We start from the raw sequence: 19,837 nt of genomic DNA on the forward strand, positions 1-19,837 counted from the left end.
TATGCACATAAAATTAATAGATTAAAATGGTTCAGAATGGGAGGAATATTGAATCCAAATGTGGAGGATCCAATCCCTCCAACTTCACTCTATTTCTTTCCACACTTCATCCGTTATGAGACACTTGAGAGAAATCTATAGTATACATAGTAATGCTCTCTTTGCCAATCAAAACCCTGAAAAATCTTTAAAGTAATAAATAAAGAAATGTGTATTGATTGAATGTACCTTAATATTAGCCTCTTCCTGTGACCCGAAAGGCAGAATAACCCCTCCAAGTAGTATACGAGGTGGGGAGTTAAAAGCTCCAGTTTTCATTCCCTCTCTTATTCCATTCTCTACTCGGTGACCTCAGGTTAGTCACTTAATTTTGCACCTCTGCTTACATTTATAAATTAGAGACAAGGTAGCATAGTCTGCTAGCCATCATGTTTGGGGAGAAGAATATTACTAAATCCTGGTTTAAAGCAAACTACTATGAATACTATAGTATCCATATGGATGCATGATTGCCATTTAAAAAGAAGTAACATAATAAAATGCACTTAACTATTCTAGACTATATAAAGATATAACACATTTAGCTATAATAAAATACACAACACTGAAATTACAGTGAACATAATTTAATCTTTAACTTGGAAAACACTTTAGCATCTTGCAACACCTCAGACTCACTACTCTGAGCATCAATTAATGTACTCTGCACATTACTGGCTAATGGAGAGTTCTGGTTACCAGATAGCAATGTTTGTAAATTAAAATGGTCTTCAGTTAAATCAGGAAATTTTTTATTTTATGAAGAACTTTTATATTTCCAAAGAACTTGCAATGATGTCACCAGTGTTAAATATCCTTTCTTAAACATATAGAGGACTGAGAAATTGTTAGAAACCATTGATCAGCTTCATCTGGAGTTTGCCAAGAGAGCTGCCCCCTTCAACAACTGGATGGAAGGTGCTATGGAAGACCTGCAAGACATGTTTATTGTCCACAGTATTGAGGAAATTCAGGTAATTGAGCTTCTAAAGAGCTTACTGATCACAATAGGAAAAAAATTGACATATTTAGGCTGGTTGTACTGAAATGAGTGCCACATACCTAGAAAGGCCAGACTATCTTTGTCTTCTTGACATCTAGTGTGATGCTCTGCCTATAGTAGGCACTTAGTGACTATTTTTTGTAATATATATGTTTGAACCATAGATTGCCTTACCTTATAAAATGTTTGAATGTTTTTTGCCTTGACCATCAGGACATTTAGAAGGCAGAAAAGTCTATGTAGGACTACATAGGGAGCTGTGTCTTGGCGAATACAAAATTTTGCATTAGAAATCTTAGTGGGATGGACAAAAAGGCATGAGTTTTGTTGGCAGAGGAGACATCACTATATATTATGCACTTATTTGACTGGTAATGGCTAAGAGAGAACCGTGACATTTGTGAAGTTTTGCTATCGCCTCAAAGAAAAGTATGCAGTTAAAATTTTTTTAAAGTTGATCAATTCTATAGACAGAGCATTGTAAAAAAATCACATTTTAAACATTTAAAATGTAGCTCCCTCAAAATACTTTTTTTCTTTGAGAAGGAAAATCAGCTTAAAAATTCAATCTTCATGCTAATTTTAAAGATGAGTTAGTTGTAGATCTATGTTACAGTAGCTAAGGAATTTCACAAGTCAGTGTTCCTCCTCATGCTTCATCTGCAATTTCCAGTGATTCTTGGGATTTAGAACTAGAGAGTCCTTAAAGATAATCTAGTACAACCTCCTCATTTTAGAAACTGAGGAACAGGAAGGTTAAAAGACTTGCCCAAGGTCAATAATGATCAAATAATGCCAAGTAAATTGCAGAATTGAGACATGGGATTTGCCAGTAGGTGCTCTTAAAAGCCCTGATATGAGGAGTACACATATGGAGTTTGCTCCAGGAGATCAAGGCCCAAACCATTTTGGGATGCTATCCATAATTTACAAATAGAATAAATAGAAAGAAAAAATAACTTGTTTTACTTTCAGTATCACCAAAAATGTTATAAAGTGTAAAAGAAGTGCTGAAATTTTAGATTCTAGCTTAGGGCTTGAAAATTATAAATTCACCTAGAAGCCAAGTAAATTGTTTTAGTTTTTATAAAAATAAAAATTGGGAGAGGAGAGTAAATTGAGACATAGGACATTTTTTTCTTAATCTTAGCTTCTAACCCAAATTAAGGTTGAATGGAAAGTCTTGGGCAATGCAAAAAAATCTTGAGGAGGGAACAAAACACATCTGATAAGAGTACAATTTAAAGCCCTGGTAGCTAGAAGTCCCTTCTTCCCCACTTCTAGTCTCTCTTTTTCTCTCTTCCATATCCTGTGACTGCAGGTAGCACAACCCCAACCTGAGCAGGTGTGATAGTAGCTAAAAAGCCCCATCCCAGTGTTGTCTCTACTGCATCCACACTAAGTTGTGCTGTTGGATGCTGTAGACTTCCTTTCAGATTAAGAGGATGATAAATCTCAGATGCACCTAAATGCTGAAGAACCAAGTATACTTCTATAGTTTGGGGTAAGGAGGTGCCAAAATCCTAAGTTTCATGATTCCATTTCCAGGTGCCATGGAGACAGGATTTGTCAGATTCTGGTCTAATTTAAGCTCATATGCAGAGAAATCTCCAAGAAGGTTTAGACTTGGGTAAAAGTAGAAAGAGCTATTCAAATGCAAAGTATTTTTTGTATGAAATGATTACTTTGAACAATGATAATAAGTTCCAAAATAGTTTTGATGGTTTTCTTATATCTTATGTTTAAGTATAGGCTGACAATCTAAAATCTTCTAATTTTGGAATAGATGTTTTTTGTGCATGTGATTAAGTGTATTTAGCAGCCCAGTTTGAAACAGAAGGTTGTTTCTTTATTCAGAGAAAGGTTAAGTGCCAATAGCTGATTTGTTGCAGAATCCAGAGTTAGCATTAACCTCTCACTGGTTAATCATCCACATGCCAGCAATACCTTTCTGCAGCTGTACTTAAGGGGCTACTGTCAAGTACTTTAGGTTCAAAGTATAGGTTTGGCAAAGAGTGGTTTTTATAAAATCTGATGGGTAAAAAAATAGCTTTGTGTCCTTTTCTTTTTCTAGGAGTTGGGGTGAATTTCTCCTGAATTGTTAGGTTTATAAATTTAGCGTAAGTTGAATAGAGATATAAAACTGTTATAAAATACAGCTAAATTAAATTTCATTGCCTACAAAAGGGGTCACCTATCTGTGCAGATGAATAAGGAATGTTGTTGTTCAGTTGTTTCAATCAGGTCTGATTCTTCATGATCCCATTTGGGTTTTTTTTGAAGGAGGCAAGATACTAGGAATGATTTGTCATGTCCTTCTCCAGCTCATTTTACAGATGAGGAAACTAAGGCAAAGAAGGTTAAATGACTTGCCCAGGGTCACACAGCTAGTGCCTGAGACCAAATTTGAACTAAGTACTTCCTGACTCCAGGCCTAGTACTCTATCCTATCCACTGTGCCACCTATACCAGTGATGAAAAGCAAAGTTGATAATTCATCCCTTTTTTGAAGATTTTGGGCCATGATTCAATATTTATTTATTAAGCACTTAATGTGTACAAGCTTGATCCTATGGACGCAAAAATAAAAAAGATGGTTCATACCTTCAAGGAGTTTCTATTTTTTTGGCTTTATCTAGGTACATGCTAAATTATGCTATTTGCTTTAGAATCCAAGTTATGTCCATGTTGAAAGAACTTGACATGTATGTATGTAATGATAGCTAACAATTATATCGTGCTTACTTATGTCCCAGGCCCTGTGCTAAAGTAATTTACAATTTACTTTACCATTTTTTTCTTTACAATAAATTTATAATTATTATAATTTTTATAATTATTTTATTTGATTGTCACAACAACCCTGGGAGGTAGGTGCTGTTATTATCCTCATTTTACAGATGAGAAACTGAGGCAGACAAAGGCTAAATGATTTGCCCAGATCAAACAGCTAATAAACATCTGATGCTGCATTTGAACTCAGGTATTCCTGACTCCAGGCGACCGTAGAAGCATTAAAAAAAAAAAAAAAAAGAGTCAAGCTTCCCTCCCCCCCCCAAATCCTCAAGGATAAAAGTTAGTAGTGCAGAAGCAAATGTTGAAGGATGTGAAGGTCTCTTCCACTGAGTTAAATCAGGCTTTCTTCCCTTCTCTCCTTCCCTGCAGAGTTTAATCACTGCTCATGAACAATTCAAAGCAACACTGCCTGAAGCAGATGGTGAAAGACAGTCCATAATGTCCATTCAGAATGAGGTGGAGAAGGTTATTCAGAGCTACAACATCAGAATCAGCTCAAGCAACCCATATAGCACGGTCACCATGGATGAACTTCGTGCCAGATGGGATAAGGTGGGTGTTTGCACAGCGACTGAGGGTCGAGGGAAGTAACAAAAAAAGAATGGTGGCAAAGTTAATCGCTATTATACCTGAAGATTGTCTAGGACCCTCTGACTTCTCACCATGGAAAAAAATCTGATGATCTAGCTATCACAGATCTCTCTCCCTCTCTCTCTCTTGCTCTCTCCTTCTCTCTCCCTGTATCTCTCTATCTCTCCCCACCATCTCTCCTTCCTTCTCCTTTTCCACCTCTCCCTCTCTCTCCTGACTCTCTCCCTACCCCTTTTCCTCCCTCCCACTCTCCTTCCCCTCCCTGCCCCTTCTTCTGTCCCTCTCTCCTACTCTTCCCCTCTTTCTCCTTGTTTCTCTCCTTCCCTCCCTCTCCATTCCTCTTTCTCCCTGTCTCTCTATTCCTTTCTTACGCACGTGCACACTCCTTCCAAAGATAAAATGTATTCCAGTACTATGCCTCAGAAATTTTTATGAGAAATGTTTCTTGGTTGGGGGAAAAGAAGCAGAGACTATGTTTTCTTGTGACTATTGGTAGAGAAATGTTCCAAATATTAAATTAATCAAGATAATTAATAATTAATGATAATTGTAAAGGCAGGGAAATTTTTTAAATGGATAAATTTTATGACATCAGTGTCTAGAGTCCTTAATTGCAGTATATTTTAGGAGACAAATGTTGAATCCCAAATATATGAATTTAAAATGCAGTAATAGAGAACATATTTATACAGCATTTTATGGTTTATGAAGTACTTTCTCCATAGCTGCACTGTGTGGCAAATAATACAAATACTTTTATACTTATTTTATTTCCTCATTGCCTATTCTAATTCCTTCAATTTCTTTTTCTTCTCTTATTGCTAATGCGCTAACATTTCTAGTATAATATTGAATGATAGTGGTGATAATAGGTATCCTTGGTTCACCCCTGATCTTATTAGGAATGCTTCTAGCTTATCTCCATTACATATAATGCTTGCTAAAGGTTTTAGATAGATACTGCTTATCATTTTAAGGAAAAATCCATTTATTCCTATGCTCTATAGTGTTTTTAATAGGAATGGGTGTTGTATTTTGTTAAAGGGTTTTTCTGCATTTGAGATTTCTGTTAGTTTTGTTATTGATATGATCAGTTATGCTGATAGTTTTCCTAATATTGAGCCAGCCCTGCTTTTATACTTATTTTATGGGTGAAGAGATGGAAGTGCAGAGAGATTGAATAACTTGCAAGATCACACAAATCAGAACCAGAAAACAAATCCAGGTCTCTTGAATCCAGGCTCAGTGTTATTTCCTTTTTATCATATTGCTTCTCTTAAGTAGAAGGAAATTCCTTGGAAGGATATACCTTATTTAGGGAAATAAAGAAACACCTGGTTAATTTGCTAGCCATTAAGTTCTAGAGAGGAGTCCTGCTCAAATTTTATTATAGTCATAAATGATTAAACTGAGGCCATCTGTGCCTCAGTCTTAGGTGAAATGCAGTTAGTTAAATAAAACCATGACACAGTTAGTAGTCATCTCACTTTGCTGATGTTTCATCTCTAAGGGGAAAAAAAAATCGACTCTGTAGGTCATGACTGTTGTACAAAGTAGTCTAAGGGTGATGTGAGACATGTTCTTGTATATGCTGCCTCAGTAAACTAAATTACTGTCCTCATCCTTGGAGGTGTTTTGCAAAGTCACACTCTTTAAAAGATTTGCTTTCAGGTACACATATTTTTCTGAAGATGGAGAAAATTTTTCCTTTAGGTTTGATTTCTTTGACTTTTTAAAAGATAGTGGCCCTTGTTTCTCTACTATCTCTGATCTAGCCACACATTTTTCCCCATCTCTTTCCTTTCTTTCTTCCTTGCAATGCCTGCCAAGCCTTTATTCTTTCTTTCTTTCATTTTCCTTTCTCCTCCCATCCCTGGTCTTTTTCCTTCACCTTTCCTTCTCCTTATCCCCTTTTCTCCTTCTCTCTTCTCCCCCTTGGGATTATCACCTGATCCATGTGGCCATTCCTGTTGGTATAAGAGATGCCTTTTAACACATGGTACTGTTGTGTCTTGTGACAGGTAAAACAGCTTGTGCCAATACGGGATCAATCCCTGCAAGAGGAACTGGCCCGCCAGCATGCTAATGAACGACTTCGGCGCCAGTTTGCTGCCCAAGCTAATGCTGTTGGACCATGGATCCAGAACAAGATGGAGGTAAACCATCCAATAGGATGCTGTTGTTCAGAGAACTTCAGAAAATCGATCAGACTACTTTAAAAAACTTTTACTGACGTAGTATAAAGGTTATTATTCCTTCTCACATTTACCAGCATCAGAATAATAGGATTAAGTTTAATTTTTCATCACAACCATCATCAAGCATTTATATTAAGCATTTGCTGTTTGCCAGACACTGTGCTGAGTACTGGAGATACAAAAGAGGACAAAGCAAGGCCCCTGCCCTCTAGGAGTTTATTTTCTAATGGGGGAGATCCTGGCTTACAATTATGTACATTTAAAATACATGCCTACAGTATAAGGGCAGGTAATCTCAGGGGGAGTTATGATTTATGCCCTAACACACTTCCAAAAAAAGGATTTGAAGTGACAGTAATTACTACCAGACAGCATTGTAGGAGCATATTTTCTACTGTTTTCTCTGTTCACATTTTTATTTTCTTCAGACTATTTTTCAAATCTGTCAGACTATAATCATTTGTGTGGCTGCTTTCCATAGGCAGGAGTCCTAACCAGAAGGTGTTACCTGGAGTCCCACAAAAGAAAGAGCAAGGAAAGATCTTCACTTGGAGATCTGTTTACTTGGCAGTTAATGAAGCTGTTGGAGGGGGTCTTAACATTTCTTTTTCTGAACAGGGGCCTAGAATTTAAACTTAGTATCATAATTATGGAAGAACATATTATTCACCATGTGGTTGTGCTCTGATGTGGGCTGCATTGGTTGTCAGCAGGAGTAACTCTAAACTTTTCAGAGCAGTAAATGCTCTTTCTTTGAAAAATTGTAAATGCTGTTTGTAGCACTTAAGTCTCTGGGTTTGTCTTGTTGCAAGGAACAAACAAGGGAAATTTATCAGCACAATTGCCCCACTTCTTTCCCCTGCCTAGCCTTTTTAGTAGTAAAATAACTATTTTTGAGGGTAGAAATAATCTAATGAATATGGAAAATACATCTGCTACAGGAAGCATGCAGTATTTCTAAATGTTATCTTGTTGCTACATCCATACATTACATCTTATTCTTCAGACCACCTTATACATAGTTAACTAGTTAGGGATATTTTAATTCCTAACATTCCTAAAATCCTAAATGCTTTATCTCTGGTCTTTCCTTCCTCTTCTCTCCCCTGGATATTCCTGCATTCCTGTTGTTTCTGTTATGTAATGTTTTTCTGCAGCCCTATTCACCTGCACCAAATGGATAGGAAACTGGGCTTGGAGTCAGAATGATCTTATTTCAAATCCTGCCTCAACTGCTTATTAACTGTGTGAATGTGGGTGGGTCAGTCAACCTCTCTGGGTCTGTTTCTTCATTTGTAAAATGGGGGTGGTTGAACTTGCTGGCCTCTAAGGTCCTTTCCATCTCTGACTCTTGATATCCTTTGGCCCTATAATAAAAGTTCCATCACAGACTTGTGTAACTTGACAGTAGGTAGGGGCCAAAATAAAAATAGGCTAAACTTCTTTGGGCTGCAGATAGGTTAGACTAGAGACAGACTGGCGATGGTTCCTTGCTGCAGGTCATGTGACAAACAGGAGAGTGTTCAGTGGCAACCCTACATTTTTTGCTGGCTGCCTGACATCCTTTGGCGGGTGGCAAGTAGCCTGTAGGCCAAAATGTTGTGCAGACCTGGTCTATCAAGTGCCTTGTCCCTCCTTGTGACTTAGGCGGCTGCCCCATTTCAGCTTCTCTTTGTTACTGAGTCAGGATGAGAACAAGAAAGATAAACAAAAACTTTTCTCCTTGCTTTTTCACCTCCTCTAAATCCAGAGAGGAATGAGCAGGATAGTGAAAGACCTTCAGATAATGCCCAGTGGGGATGAATTTAGGGAACTCAGGATTTTAGCTGGAGAATAGAAGACTTGACGGGGACAGGATAGCTACAATATCAGCAAGCACTTACTGAATGGCTGCTGCATGCTAGGCACTTTGCTAAGCAAATACAAGCAGAAAGAGACATTATTCCTCCCTTCAAGGAGCTAACATTTTTTGGAGGAAGACAATGCATAAAAAGCACTGAAAAGTGGGGAAGGCGGGAGGGAGGGAGTTAATAATGGAGCCTGGAGAGTATGGGGCAAGAGCGATTAAATTTGTCCTGATTAGCTCAAGAAAGTGGGCTTGGTGGAAGGAAGTGACAAAGAAACATGTCTAGTGGTGGTGTAGGGGCAAACACTCTACGAACTAAAAGGGCCCAAGAGGAAATAGGCCCTCTCAGGGATGAGAGAGGGATGGATTTTGGGTTCCTTCTCACTGGAAGCTTTCATGCAAAGCCTAGACAACCATTTGTTAGGTATGCTGTAGAAAGGATTCTGGTACATACAGATTGGACCAAATTGTGTCTTAATATTTTTTTCCAACTCAGAGATTCTATAATACTTCTGTATTGTGGTCCTAAAATTTGAATAACTTTTTCTGGGTTCATTTGCGTTTGTGTCTGTATGGCCACTTATCTTTGTCCATCTATGTCTGTTGAACAGGAAATTGCCCGCAGTTCTATCCAGATCACTGGGGCTTTAGAAGATCAGATGAACCAGTTGAAGCAGTATGAACATAACATCATTAACTACAAGAATAATATTGACAAACTGGAGGGAGACCATCAGCTTATCCAGGAAGCCCTGGTATTTGACAACAAGCACACTAATTACACCATGGAGGTATGTGAGCCATGAAGTAATTTGTGATAATAACAGTAGCTGTATTTATATATTAAGAATAACTAGCATACACACATGCACGCGCGCACACACACACACACACATAAAAAGAGAGAGAGGTTTACTTTGAAGTTATTATTCCTATTTTACAGATGAGGAAAGTGAGGTAGGCAGAAGTTAAGGGACTTGCCCAGAGACACATGGCTACCAAGTGTCTGAGACTGGATCAGGTCTTTCTGATTTCAGGGTCAGTACTCTGTGAACTCTGCCATATAGCACATTATGTTTGACAAAGTACTCTACGTATATATTACTTCATTTGATCCTTACAACTTCCTGAGAGGTAAATAATGCAAGTAAAATTCTCTTCCATCTTCTCAAGTTGATCCTTTGATATACCTTGTCCTTGCTCAGTACCCTCCTCCCCCTACATCAGTCTGGGCTGTTTCCAAATAAGTTCTGAAAGTAGAGAAAAGTTGACTGGTTTTTTTTACTGTTGGTATTTTCCCCCTAAGGACAACACTGGATTTAAGATTTTTTTCCCATTAGGAGGAATGTGCCTATAATGATAATGATCCAGGTAACATTTGGATAGCAACTTCCTCTGTTTGATTTGTCCTGAAGAAATATAGAATATGGGAGAGTCAGTCTCTCCTATTCTAGTAGATTTTGTCATGTGTACAAACTATTACCTGATCTCTCACTATTATAGCTTCAGTTCTATGGAAGGGTCCTGAGAACTTCTTATTAGAGAACTCAGTTCAATTCAGTAAATATCATCTAAGCACCCACTGTATGCAAAACCCCATGTCAGGTGCTGAGGGGTGAGACAAAGGTTAGAGAAGACAGATTGCCTTCTTGGAGCTTATAGCCTATTAATAGGTGATCAGCTGTGTGAAAAATGAAGCATGTAATGAAATCTACCTAGTTCTGCCCTTCTCCGTTTGGATTGATTCTAAGGCTATGTGCAAGAACAGGCAGAGTGTGATTGTACTAGGTAGATGGAGAAGAACTAAGAATTTCATATTTTCTCTGGTAGCATATTCGTGTTGGATGGGAACTGCTGTTGACAACTATTGCCAGGACTATTAATGAAGTGGAGACCCAGATCCTTACCAGAGATGCTAAGGGTATTACCCAGGAACAAATGAATGAGTTCAGAGCATCTTTCAACCACTTTGACAGGGTACAGTACTCTTCCTGTTTTCTTACCATAACCCACCTCTTCCCTCCACCCCCGACCCCAGCTATTACACAATACGGTTGATTGTGGATTGTTGAATGACCTGTAATGCTTTCATCAAAAGCCTTAATGCCTTGCAAAAACTACAGAAAAGCAGAATAACTGCCATACTCTTCAAAGGGGAAACAGCAGTAAAAAATAAAATGCTCTTTAAAGTCATTGACACATGAAATATATTTTTATTTGCTGGCACATGCAATATGCATTTATGTGTATATATATATATATATATATATATGTATATGCATATCACTGAAATTATGAGTTAAAAGTTGAGGATAATGATAAAAACCAACATTTTCTAACACCATATAATTATAAAGTACGTCACATTAATGATCTCATTTAATTCAAGGCTAGGAAAAATATTAATGAATCACCTAAATTCACATAGTTAAGAAGTGTCAGAATGAACTCTTGGACCTAGGTCTTCTGACTTGCAGTCCATTGCTTTTCCCACTTAAACTTTACTAGGTCTTCAGGAAGTTAAACCTTAACAAATACTGAGTGGTAAATTGCAATTCTCTTCCACTCTGGATGTTATTGTGCCCTTTCCCTAAGTACTTCTGTCATGATAAGGACCCTTATGTAAATTCAACCTTTTCTCTGATGTTTATCTTCTCTGTCTCTTTAAACTAACTAGATAAAACCATCGTGCATTAACAGAAAATTTTCATAGCAGACCTATATGAAAGGTCAGTACTTCTGCAGCACATCAGTCTGCCTCATAAAACCTTGGGCATTTTTTAAAGATGTCCATAAGAACCAAGATGCAAGTAGTACACAGTTATATGGCACTTTAGAATTGTCAGAGCACTTTAGTACATGTATATTATCTCCTTTAATCCTCACTTCACCGTGAGGTGGGTGTGGTAATTTTCCTAACTTAACATATGAAGAAATGAGACTCTTAAGAGGTTAAGCAACTGGCCCAGTGTCATATGGGTAGTAAGTGTCCAAAACAGGACCCATTCAGTCCCAGAACTTTATGAGTTTATGAGCTATCCAATAGATAGCTGATAATTCTTTATTCATTTAGTCAGCTCCTATGTCCAGGCACTGAATTGAAGGATAATGGGAAGGATAATTATCACCACTAAGATCTGACCTATTTCTTCTTAAAGTTAGGGTCCATTTACTTTTGTGAAGATACTCACTCTTCCTGCGCTTCAAATGGGTTAGCTTGACTTATGGACCTTTCAGAGGTTGTCTCACTTATGTCCCTCCTTGAGGCAGGACCATATTTAATTCAGCTCAAGGTCATTAAAATCTCCTCATGTAATGTGCTTGTGACACACGCCAGCAAAAGATTATGTAACTTCCCTTTATTATTCAGATAACAGAATAACATTCTACTCTTCTAAGAACTTAAGTTTGCTGAACAGTGGCAGAATGACTAAAGGTATTATTAGAGTTTTAAATGGCCTCTTGGTACTAGTAGATATTATCTGAATGCTGAAGAAACAATTCACCCATTTGTGAACGTGTAAAATAATTGTCAGGATAATCATTTTGTTCTGCTTGGTTATATGTTATTATTTGATAAGCACTCACCGAGTACAAGGTGCTAAATAGAACCAGGCCTAGGATGGAATAGGAGCTTTAGTGTAGAATCTGGGCCTTGTTCTACATAGGAAGGGACAGGAGAAACTGCTGACCCAGGAACCCCTATCTTCTCCATTTGGAAGAGTAAAGAGAAGCACTGATGGGCATGATGTAGTATGGAACTTGACACATGTACATGTTATAATTAATACCAATAACAAATATTTATTAAGTATTTTTAACTATTAAGTATTTATAAACTATTTTTAACTTAACTAGGCTTTGTTAAGGTTAATCATTTACAACCATGGGAAATGCCATATGAGTCTAAGAAGCTAACCTGTTTTTTTTTTAGTGTGTAAAACAAAACACCGGAAAACTTTATGCAAAGTATGACTGTACCTTTCATATCATGTTTAACTTGGTGTGTAAAACTGTCTTACTTGTTTAAATAACATGACTTTTCTTGTGTTTTCATTTACACTGACTATTTAACATTAGCCAACCCCTCTGACAACAGGATGTTGGTGAACACACCCATTAGCATAATAGATTCATATATTAATCCATTTCTCAGCAGAATTATCATTATAATTTTTATTTACATTTCCTTTTTTAGCTATCAACTCAGTGTGTTTAATTTTGGGACTCTGTTGTGTGCTCCACATTTGTAGATTCTTACGTAGGATGAATCTGCATGTGCCAGATTGAAATTGATAGCAATTAAGTTCCATCTTAGGATACCAGCATGAGTAGGAAAATAACTTATAGATGGGGATAGAGGAGGGAACAAGTAGAATGTTACAGAAACTATTATGGCTTCTCTATCAGTGTGTTTTTTAAAAATTATAAATAAATATCAACTAACCACTGCTATAAACCTGTAGCTAGAAGTTGTTATAATTTCTTGGACCCTTTATTATAAAATAATTGTTAAAAGCTTGTGTATTTGTTAAAAGTGAATAATGTATAGTGATTTCCTAAAAAGTTTTCTCCCAGTGACACTAAATAGTTCTTTCTGCTTTTGTGTGTGTATTCTCTTTGTCTGTTCCTGGTTCTTTATTATATATATTTTTTATTTTGGCCCATCTCTCTTTGAGGGTTGTTTTACTTGTTGTATGTCTGAATGTTATGTGTCAGTTTCATCTCTCCTGTAAATCAACAATAACCTTATTGGCAATGGTTCAAATCAAACTCCTGTCATTGGACTGATTCCATGTTGGTGTAACTGCCCTTTGTGTGGAGCTGGTGTAAACTTGCCCCAAACTTCATGTTTCTTGCATTGATCTACAGAGGAAGAATGGCCTGATGGATCATGAAGATTTCAGAGCCTGCCTGATTTCCATGGGTTATGATCTGGTATGAACAGAGTTGAAATTGTCTTATATTTTAACAAAATTGGATTTGTAAATTGATAATAATAGTGGGAAATAAACGGTTAGAACTCTGGAGAATGTTTCTCATGCAGCATGTTTGGGGTTGATTAATTGTTAACACTATAGGAGAAAATGCTTTTTAAAGTCATATTCCCTATTGTTAATTGAAAAATATTATAATAAAAAAAAAGAAAAATATTATAATAGTGACAAAACACATTCAGATTTTTGCCTTTTGAGAAAGAAACTGGCAAAGATTACTCAAAGAAAAAAGATTTCTCATGATTTTTAAGGCTTTAATAATTTACAGTTAGGTTAGAAAGTTCTCAATAACAAATTATCTGAGATTTCAAAGTTCATTCTGGCCTTGAGAGCTCCAATAAATCTAAAATTCTCAAATCAATCGATTTATAAATGTATTAATTAATTTGAAATTAATATAGGTCTTTGAAACAAATTCACCAGGCTTAGATTCTAACATGCATGCTGCTAATTCATTGGCATAACTTTTACAGATTGTCATTTAGGAAAGTGATCCTTTCCCTTTAAACCGCTGATTTTCTTGGAGTATAAAAGGCAGCGGGGACAGGTGACAGGTAGAAAACTCTGGAGCTCAGTAGCTCTTGATTTCATACAGCAGCTCCTTTGAACTATTCTTTTATTTGGGGTGGTAGGCACAAAGTTAGCGGAGCAACAGAGTATTAAGCAAATGGCTCCAAATGTATTACAAAAAGACTAAGGGCAGCGAGGACCACATGCATCAACTGATGCAAAAATATTACAATTTCTCTTTGAAATGAAAATTTTCATCCATCTCTCATCTTTTTTCTTATGAATTTAAAAAAATATTCACTGAGTCAGTTAAGATCGTTTGTTCCTTCAAGGTATTTTTAAATTCCATCCTCCTGGTGTTAAGCATGCAAACAGTAAGGACCTTTCATGTCTGCAGATGGGAGAACTGCTACCTAATTGTTGATTATTGTGAATGATGGGAATGTCTGTTTGCATCTTATTTCAGGGGGAAGCCGAATTTGCCCGGATTATGACTCTGGTAGATCCCAATGGACAAGGAACTGTCACCTTCCAGTCCTTCATTGACTTCATGACAAGAGAGACTGCTGACACAGACACAGCTGAGCAGGTCATCGCTTCCTTCAGAATCCTAGCCTCAGATAAGGTCAGTTCCTGTCTACTTAGTTGAATTTAGCAAAGTGTTCTCCAGCCCAGGTGCAGTAGATAGACTGTCAGGCTTGGAGCCTGGAAGACCTGAATTCAAATCTGGCCTTATGATATTTACTAGCTGTATACCCTAGGCTTGTCACTTAACTCATTTGCCTCAGTTTCCTCATCTGTAAAACAGGGATGATAATAGCACCTTTCTTCCAGATTGTTAGGAGGATCAAATGATAATAATTGTAAAGCACTAAGCACAGGGCCTGGTATATACTAAGTGCTTTATACATGTTAGCTATGATTTTTCTTTTGTTTTTACTTCTAAAAAAAGACCTTATTTTTTAAGTTCCATGGTCTGTCATTTTGAGTGTCACTTTTATACCCGTATCTAAAAGGAAATTTTAAAATATATGAATCTAAAGACCAGAAACTCGTAAGAGAAAATGATAGTACACATTCTGCTTCTGGGCTCTGATTGTGAACTTCACATTGAGAAGAACCTGCAAAACTGGTTCATACCACATTATTCATTCTGAATTTAGAGCTTTTGATACAGAGGATGAAAGCCACATAGCTCAAGTAATATAAGCACCTCAGTTTCTATGGTAAGGAGTAGTGATTTCTGAGCCTCAGCTGTTAGATTGTGGTTATATGAAACCCTCAAGTCTTTAAAAAAGTGAATAAAATTTCCTTCTGCAGATCTACAAGGTCTACAAAAAAGATGGAGTTTGATGTTCTGGGTTTCATAGTCTATCAATCAAAACTTAAGAAAATCATCTTCTAGGAAGATAGTATTCAGAGGCAGAAAGGTCCTTAGAGACCATCCAGCCTACCACTCTCAGTTTACATTTGGGGAAACAGAGGCCTCTAAAGGTAAAGTCCACAGTCTTGCAGGCATAAAGAAGTGGAGCTAAGATTGGAACTCAATTCAATTTGAACTTGATTTTGATTCTACATTCAGTGTTTTCTTCTACTACGTTAGTATTCCTACCCAGAATCCTGGTGTGAGACAAGATATGTGGCCTTCACCATAAAGAACTTGCCAAGGATACTAAGATATATCAATAGGGCCCCTAACAGCTCCAACCAGGGTTGTTACACAATTAAGGCATAACAGTTAAGATAAATTCATTTATAACGAGTGGTAGAAAGGTGAGTGTTTTAAAAGGGAATATTCTATAATAAATAAATAGTAAACTATTCTCTAGAAAGAAGGCCATAAACAATGAACAAGCTTGGGCAGCTTAAAAAGAGCAGTAAACTAAATATTGTAAGACTTGGATTTGAATCCTGACTGCCACTCAGCTCTGTGATCCTGAGTATATACTAATGAGATTTCCTGAGCCTCGGTCTTATCAATAAAGAGAAGAATAGAATGCAAGATTAATGATAGAAGAAAGTCCTTTGTAAATGTTACAAAAACAAGATTACACAGCTCTCAGGAAAACTTTTGATATATTTTAAGTTTACAGTATTTGTATTCATCAGTAGTATTATTATGAGAATTATAATGGTTTTCTTTCAGTGTGTCATTCAAAAACTATTGTTTTATTATGCTTTAGGTCCAAACTTTTTTCATAAGAACAGAAGTCTTTTTTAAAAAAAAATCAATGGGAAAGATGAAATATTTCCTAGAAATGCATTGTATAGTCAAGTGTCCAGGAATATATCTATTCTGTTATATGAAATATTCTTATTAACTTTTACGTTTTGAGACCTATCCTTGTCAGTTTAATAGCAATACTTGTCAGTTATATCATGGATCTACATGAAAATACTTATGAATGCTCCTAATCTGTCCTTCATAAAATTATTTCTGTCCAATGTAGCTTTCATAAGGTTTGGCTAAGTCCTATACTCACTGGTGACTGAGGTCTCAGGAGTCAGGACAGAGCAGTTTCATTGCCCCCTCAGAGTTCTAGTACCTCTGAGGGGTCAGGGTGATTCTTCTCTGTTGCCATCAGCTCAGATCCTCTATGCCAGTGTGTTTTCCTCAACATCAGTCTCCACTTCAGTTGACATTAATTAGCTGTCTTAAAGGAATATTTACGGAGAAATATAGCAAGAAAAGAAGTGAAAACACTTCCCTCCTCAACAACGGGGAGCGCACTCTCCCCTCTACCACTTTGCTCCCTGGGAAGAGTGGCTCCAGTCTTTAAGCATTTACCCTACTAAACTCACTTCCAAATGCAGCAGAGCCAATGGTCCTCCTTGTAGGAGCTTCAGTCTTCGGCTTTTGGGTTAACATACTGTGTTGAGCTGGTCAGGTCATTCTCAGGGCTTGGCTGTCCATAACCTCTACAATGAACTCTCATTTCCATTCCTCTGGGGCTCTCCTGAGCTTTCAGAGCTCACAAGGTCACTGTCTAGTTTGTTTCTTCTCTAATATTCTTTCACCTAAGAGAGGAAAGGACAGACACCACAGGGATACAAACAACAGCTGAACCATGTGCTCATTATTAGCTCGAAGATATGCGGGGTTCTGCTTTGTGCTGGCTCTGCATGAGAGGGCCCCAGACCCCTTCCTGAGGTCTTTTGTGGGCACGCTTGCTTCAGACTCTGTAGTCAATCAAAAGTCTCTTTCTTTTACCACCTAGTTGGTAGATTGGAAGCCGTCCTATCTGCAGCAACATGTGCTGAGATGGAAGTCATCATGTACTCCAAGAGGCAGGTTCATCAAGCCTCCAGTATGGTTTGACAGCAGGCAGAGTGTTCTCTCAGCTTGGGGCCCCCATTGATGAGTCCTCTCTTATACCACCCGCTCTTCCTTCTTTGAAAAAAATGTGCTACCCTCAGCAAATCAGTATGTTTGAACACATTGTTTGTGTCCCCAATCCAGAAGAGTTCTTTGGGATCCTTCAGTATCAGTATTACATCCCCATTTTATGCATATATGTTTAGTTATCAGAACTTAGTTTTTTGGATGCAATTTTGTGTTCTTTCTTCAGAAAAAGAAATTAAGTAAAAAGTTGAAATAAATGTAATAAGCACCAAGACAACTTAGGTTCTGAAGTACTGTTTTTGTGACTTTTTTTTCACCCTTAAAATGCAAATTGCTGCTTCTGTGTTTTTCAGCCATACATCCTTGCAGATGAGCTACGTCGGGAGCTGCCTCCAGATCAGGCTCAGTACTGCATCAAGAGAATGCCAGCCTATTCTGGGCCAGGCAGTGTACCTGGAGCCCTGGATTACACTGCGTTCTCATCAGCGCTCTATGGGGAGAGTGACCTGTGATTCTGTACTCAATGGAACACCAGAATGCAATAAAAGTTGGAGTAACAGTTTGCTTCCTGGAAACCTTGACAGGCTGTTTTAAACTAAAGAAAATATTTTTAAGCATTCTTAAAGCTCAATAGTTACCACCCAGTGTAACATGCTAGAAAGTATAGTGTCTGTGTCAGAGTGTGCCGCACTAAGTAGGTGTCTTTATTGTGGATTTCTTAGTTTTTAGCTAGTACAGTACAATTTTTGAGGAAAGAAAGAGGATTCTTTGAACAGTAAGAAATTGGGAGAGTACAGGGATAGAAAGAAGCTTAAGAATGTGAAAACTCAAGAGATTAAATATTCACAATCAGAAAAAAATACTTTATTACAATTTGGTGTAGTAATCTAATCCCTGCTTTTAGAAATGTCCTTCATGACTGATATGGTTATGTGACCATGCCTAGGGAAATGTGTTCTGGAGGTCACTGTTTTCTTGCTTATCCAAAGATTAGCTGTAGCTAGATATTTTCATGGTTCTGTGGCTTTTGCAGTTGAATTAACATGAGTGAAATGGAACTTTTCAGGGAATAGAAACAAACAAGCCAAAAAAACAAAGTCCTTTAGCTTTTAAAAAGGGTAAGGAAGTGGAGAAGGGAGAGAGAGAAAGAGGGAGAAAGAAAGAGATTTCAGCCTCCTTCCAATGATGTATGGGCTGAATGACCAACCCAGGGATCACTTGTTTCATGTGAAATACAAAATGTGGGCGAACACTTAAAGGAAGTCATCTGCTAGGGAGAAAGGTAATGTAGCTAGTTTATAACAAAACTTTTAAAATTATCTGTGGATTTCAGTGAGTCATGCTTTTTCCCTATTAGCACAGATTATCAAGACTGGAGTCTGTACATAGAGTCTGTATTTTTGAATTGACAGTTTTCTATATATTCCTAACGAGACACTAGTCAGAAAATGGCAAACTTGGGGTTCTGCAAGGATTTGCTTTCCTTTATTATGCCTTTAGTTTTATAGCCCCTCAGAAGGAGACAGGCAACTTCACAGATGAAAGTGTACAAGAAAGATGAATTCCCTCGACTGGTTATGGCAAATTTCTTTATGCTGGGAGAACCTATCTTTATGTCTATAGGATTAACATGTCCCCTGTAGCATATCTAAATTACAGTTACATTCACAGTAGCATCCGTCTATCTGACCTTGGCCCAATGTAATGTCAAAATCCATCTGAACAAGCACAGTATATGATTGTATCTAGAGCTGTATTCCATAGACGGCATGGTATATGTTCACTGAACAGTTGTCTTGGTTTCTGTTGAATGTTCATTAAGCTATTACTCCTTAAACTACCGTATGCTGTGACTCCCCCCTTGTTTTCCCATCTTGTTGACAGCTTGTAGAGAAATAAAGCAATAACTTTTTTTCATCTGAGTCCTTAATCAAGAAGTGAAGTGAAAACAAACAAAAACAGCCACAAACAGTAAATTAAAATGAACACTACCTCGTTACTGCTAGGAACACAGTACATGCCTACAATGGACAGTCTAGGTTTTTTTTTTTTTAGAAGAGCCCCACCACCAATTAAAATAAATGAATTTTTTTGTTTGAGGATGTGCCATGTTATTCCACCCATAACTTCTTGAATCTTAAACCCATGCTACACTGGTCATCTTTTCTTTTAAGAAAAAAAAACAACCCATCCAATTTATATGAGACATTTGATTTCCTTTAATTTCTCGGAAGTTTTGTAATTTTATTTTAAATAGCTTTATTAAGTGTTTGGAAGTTAAAAGAGAGAGACCCTTTCACAGATGATGTGCCCTGAACAAAGCACTTTATATCCACAATCTCTTTTCATCTTTTTGAGCAGAACTTTTGATCTCTTGGTCATGGTACTTTCCACATTGCTTGATGAATGCTTAAGTGAATGGAGCTGTGTCATGGATTTGAAAAGGTGAAGGTTAAGAAGGCCTTTGTGTCCCTGGCTACATTTTCAGTGTCGGTTGGTTGAGCATTCACCCTC

General features: G+C 37.3%; 1 protein-coding gene across 2 annotated transcripts in view; it reads left to right on the top strand.

The window, feature by feature from the left end:
• Positions 1 to 19,240, top strand: part of ACTN2 (actinin alpha 2) — a 96,498-nt gene extending 77,258 nt beyond the window's left edge. For both annotated transcript variants that reach the window (XM_072647558.1, XM_072647557.1), the window contains exons 14-21: positions 873 to 1,013; positions 4,208 to 4,390; positions 6,451 to 6,585; positions 9,085 to 9,264; positions 10,304 to 10,450; positions 13,346 to 13,411; positions 14,447 to 14,605; positions 17,677 to 19,240. In XM_072647558.1, the coding sequence (XP_072503659.1) occupies positions 873 to 1,013; positions 4,208 to 4,390; positions 6,451 to 6,585; positions 9,085 to 9,264; positions 10,304 to 10,450; positions 13,346 to 13,411; positions 14,447 to 14,605; positions 17,677 to 17,835 (1,170 nt within the window). In that variant the 3' untranslated portion in view covers positions 17,836 to 19,240. The remainder of the gene's footprint in view (positions 1 to 872; positions 1,014 to 4,207; positions 4,391 to 6,450; positions 6,586 to 9,084; positions 9,265 to 10,303; positions 10,451 to 13,345; positions 13,412 to 14,446; positions 14,606 to 17,676) is intronic.
• Positions 19,241 to 19,837: the final 597 nt, after the last annotated feature.

The sequence above is a fragment of the Notamacropus eugenii genome, chromosome 2 (assembly GCF_028372415.1).
Source record: "Notamacropus eugenii isolate mMacEug1 chromosome 2, mMacEug1.pri_v2, whole genome shotgun sequence".
NCBI lineage: Eukaryota > Metazoa > Chordata > Mammalia > Diprotodontia > Macropodidae > Notamacropus > Notamacropus eugenii.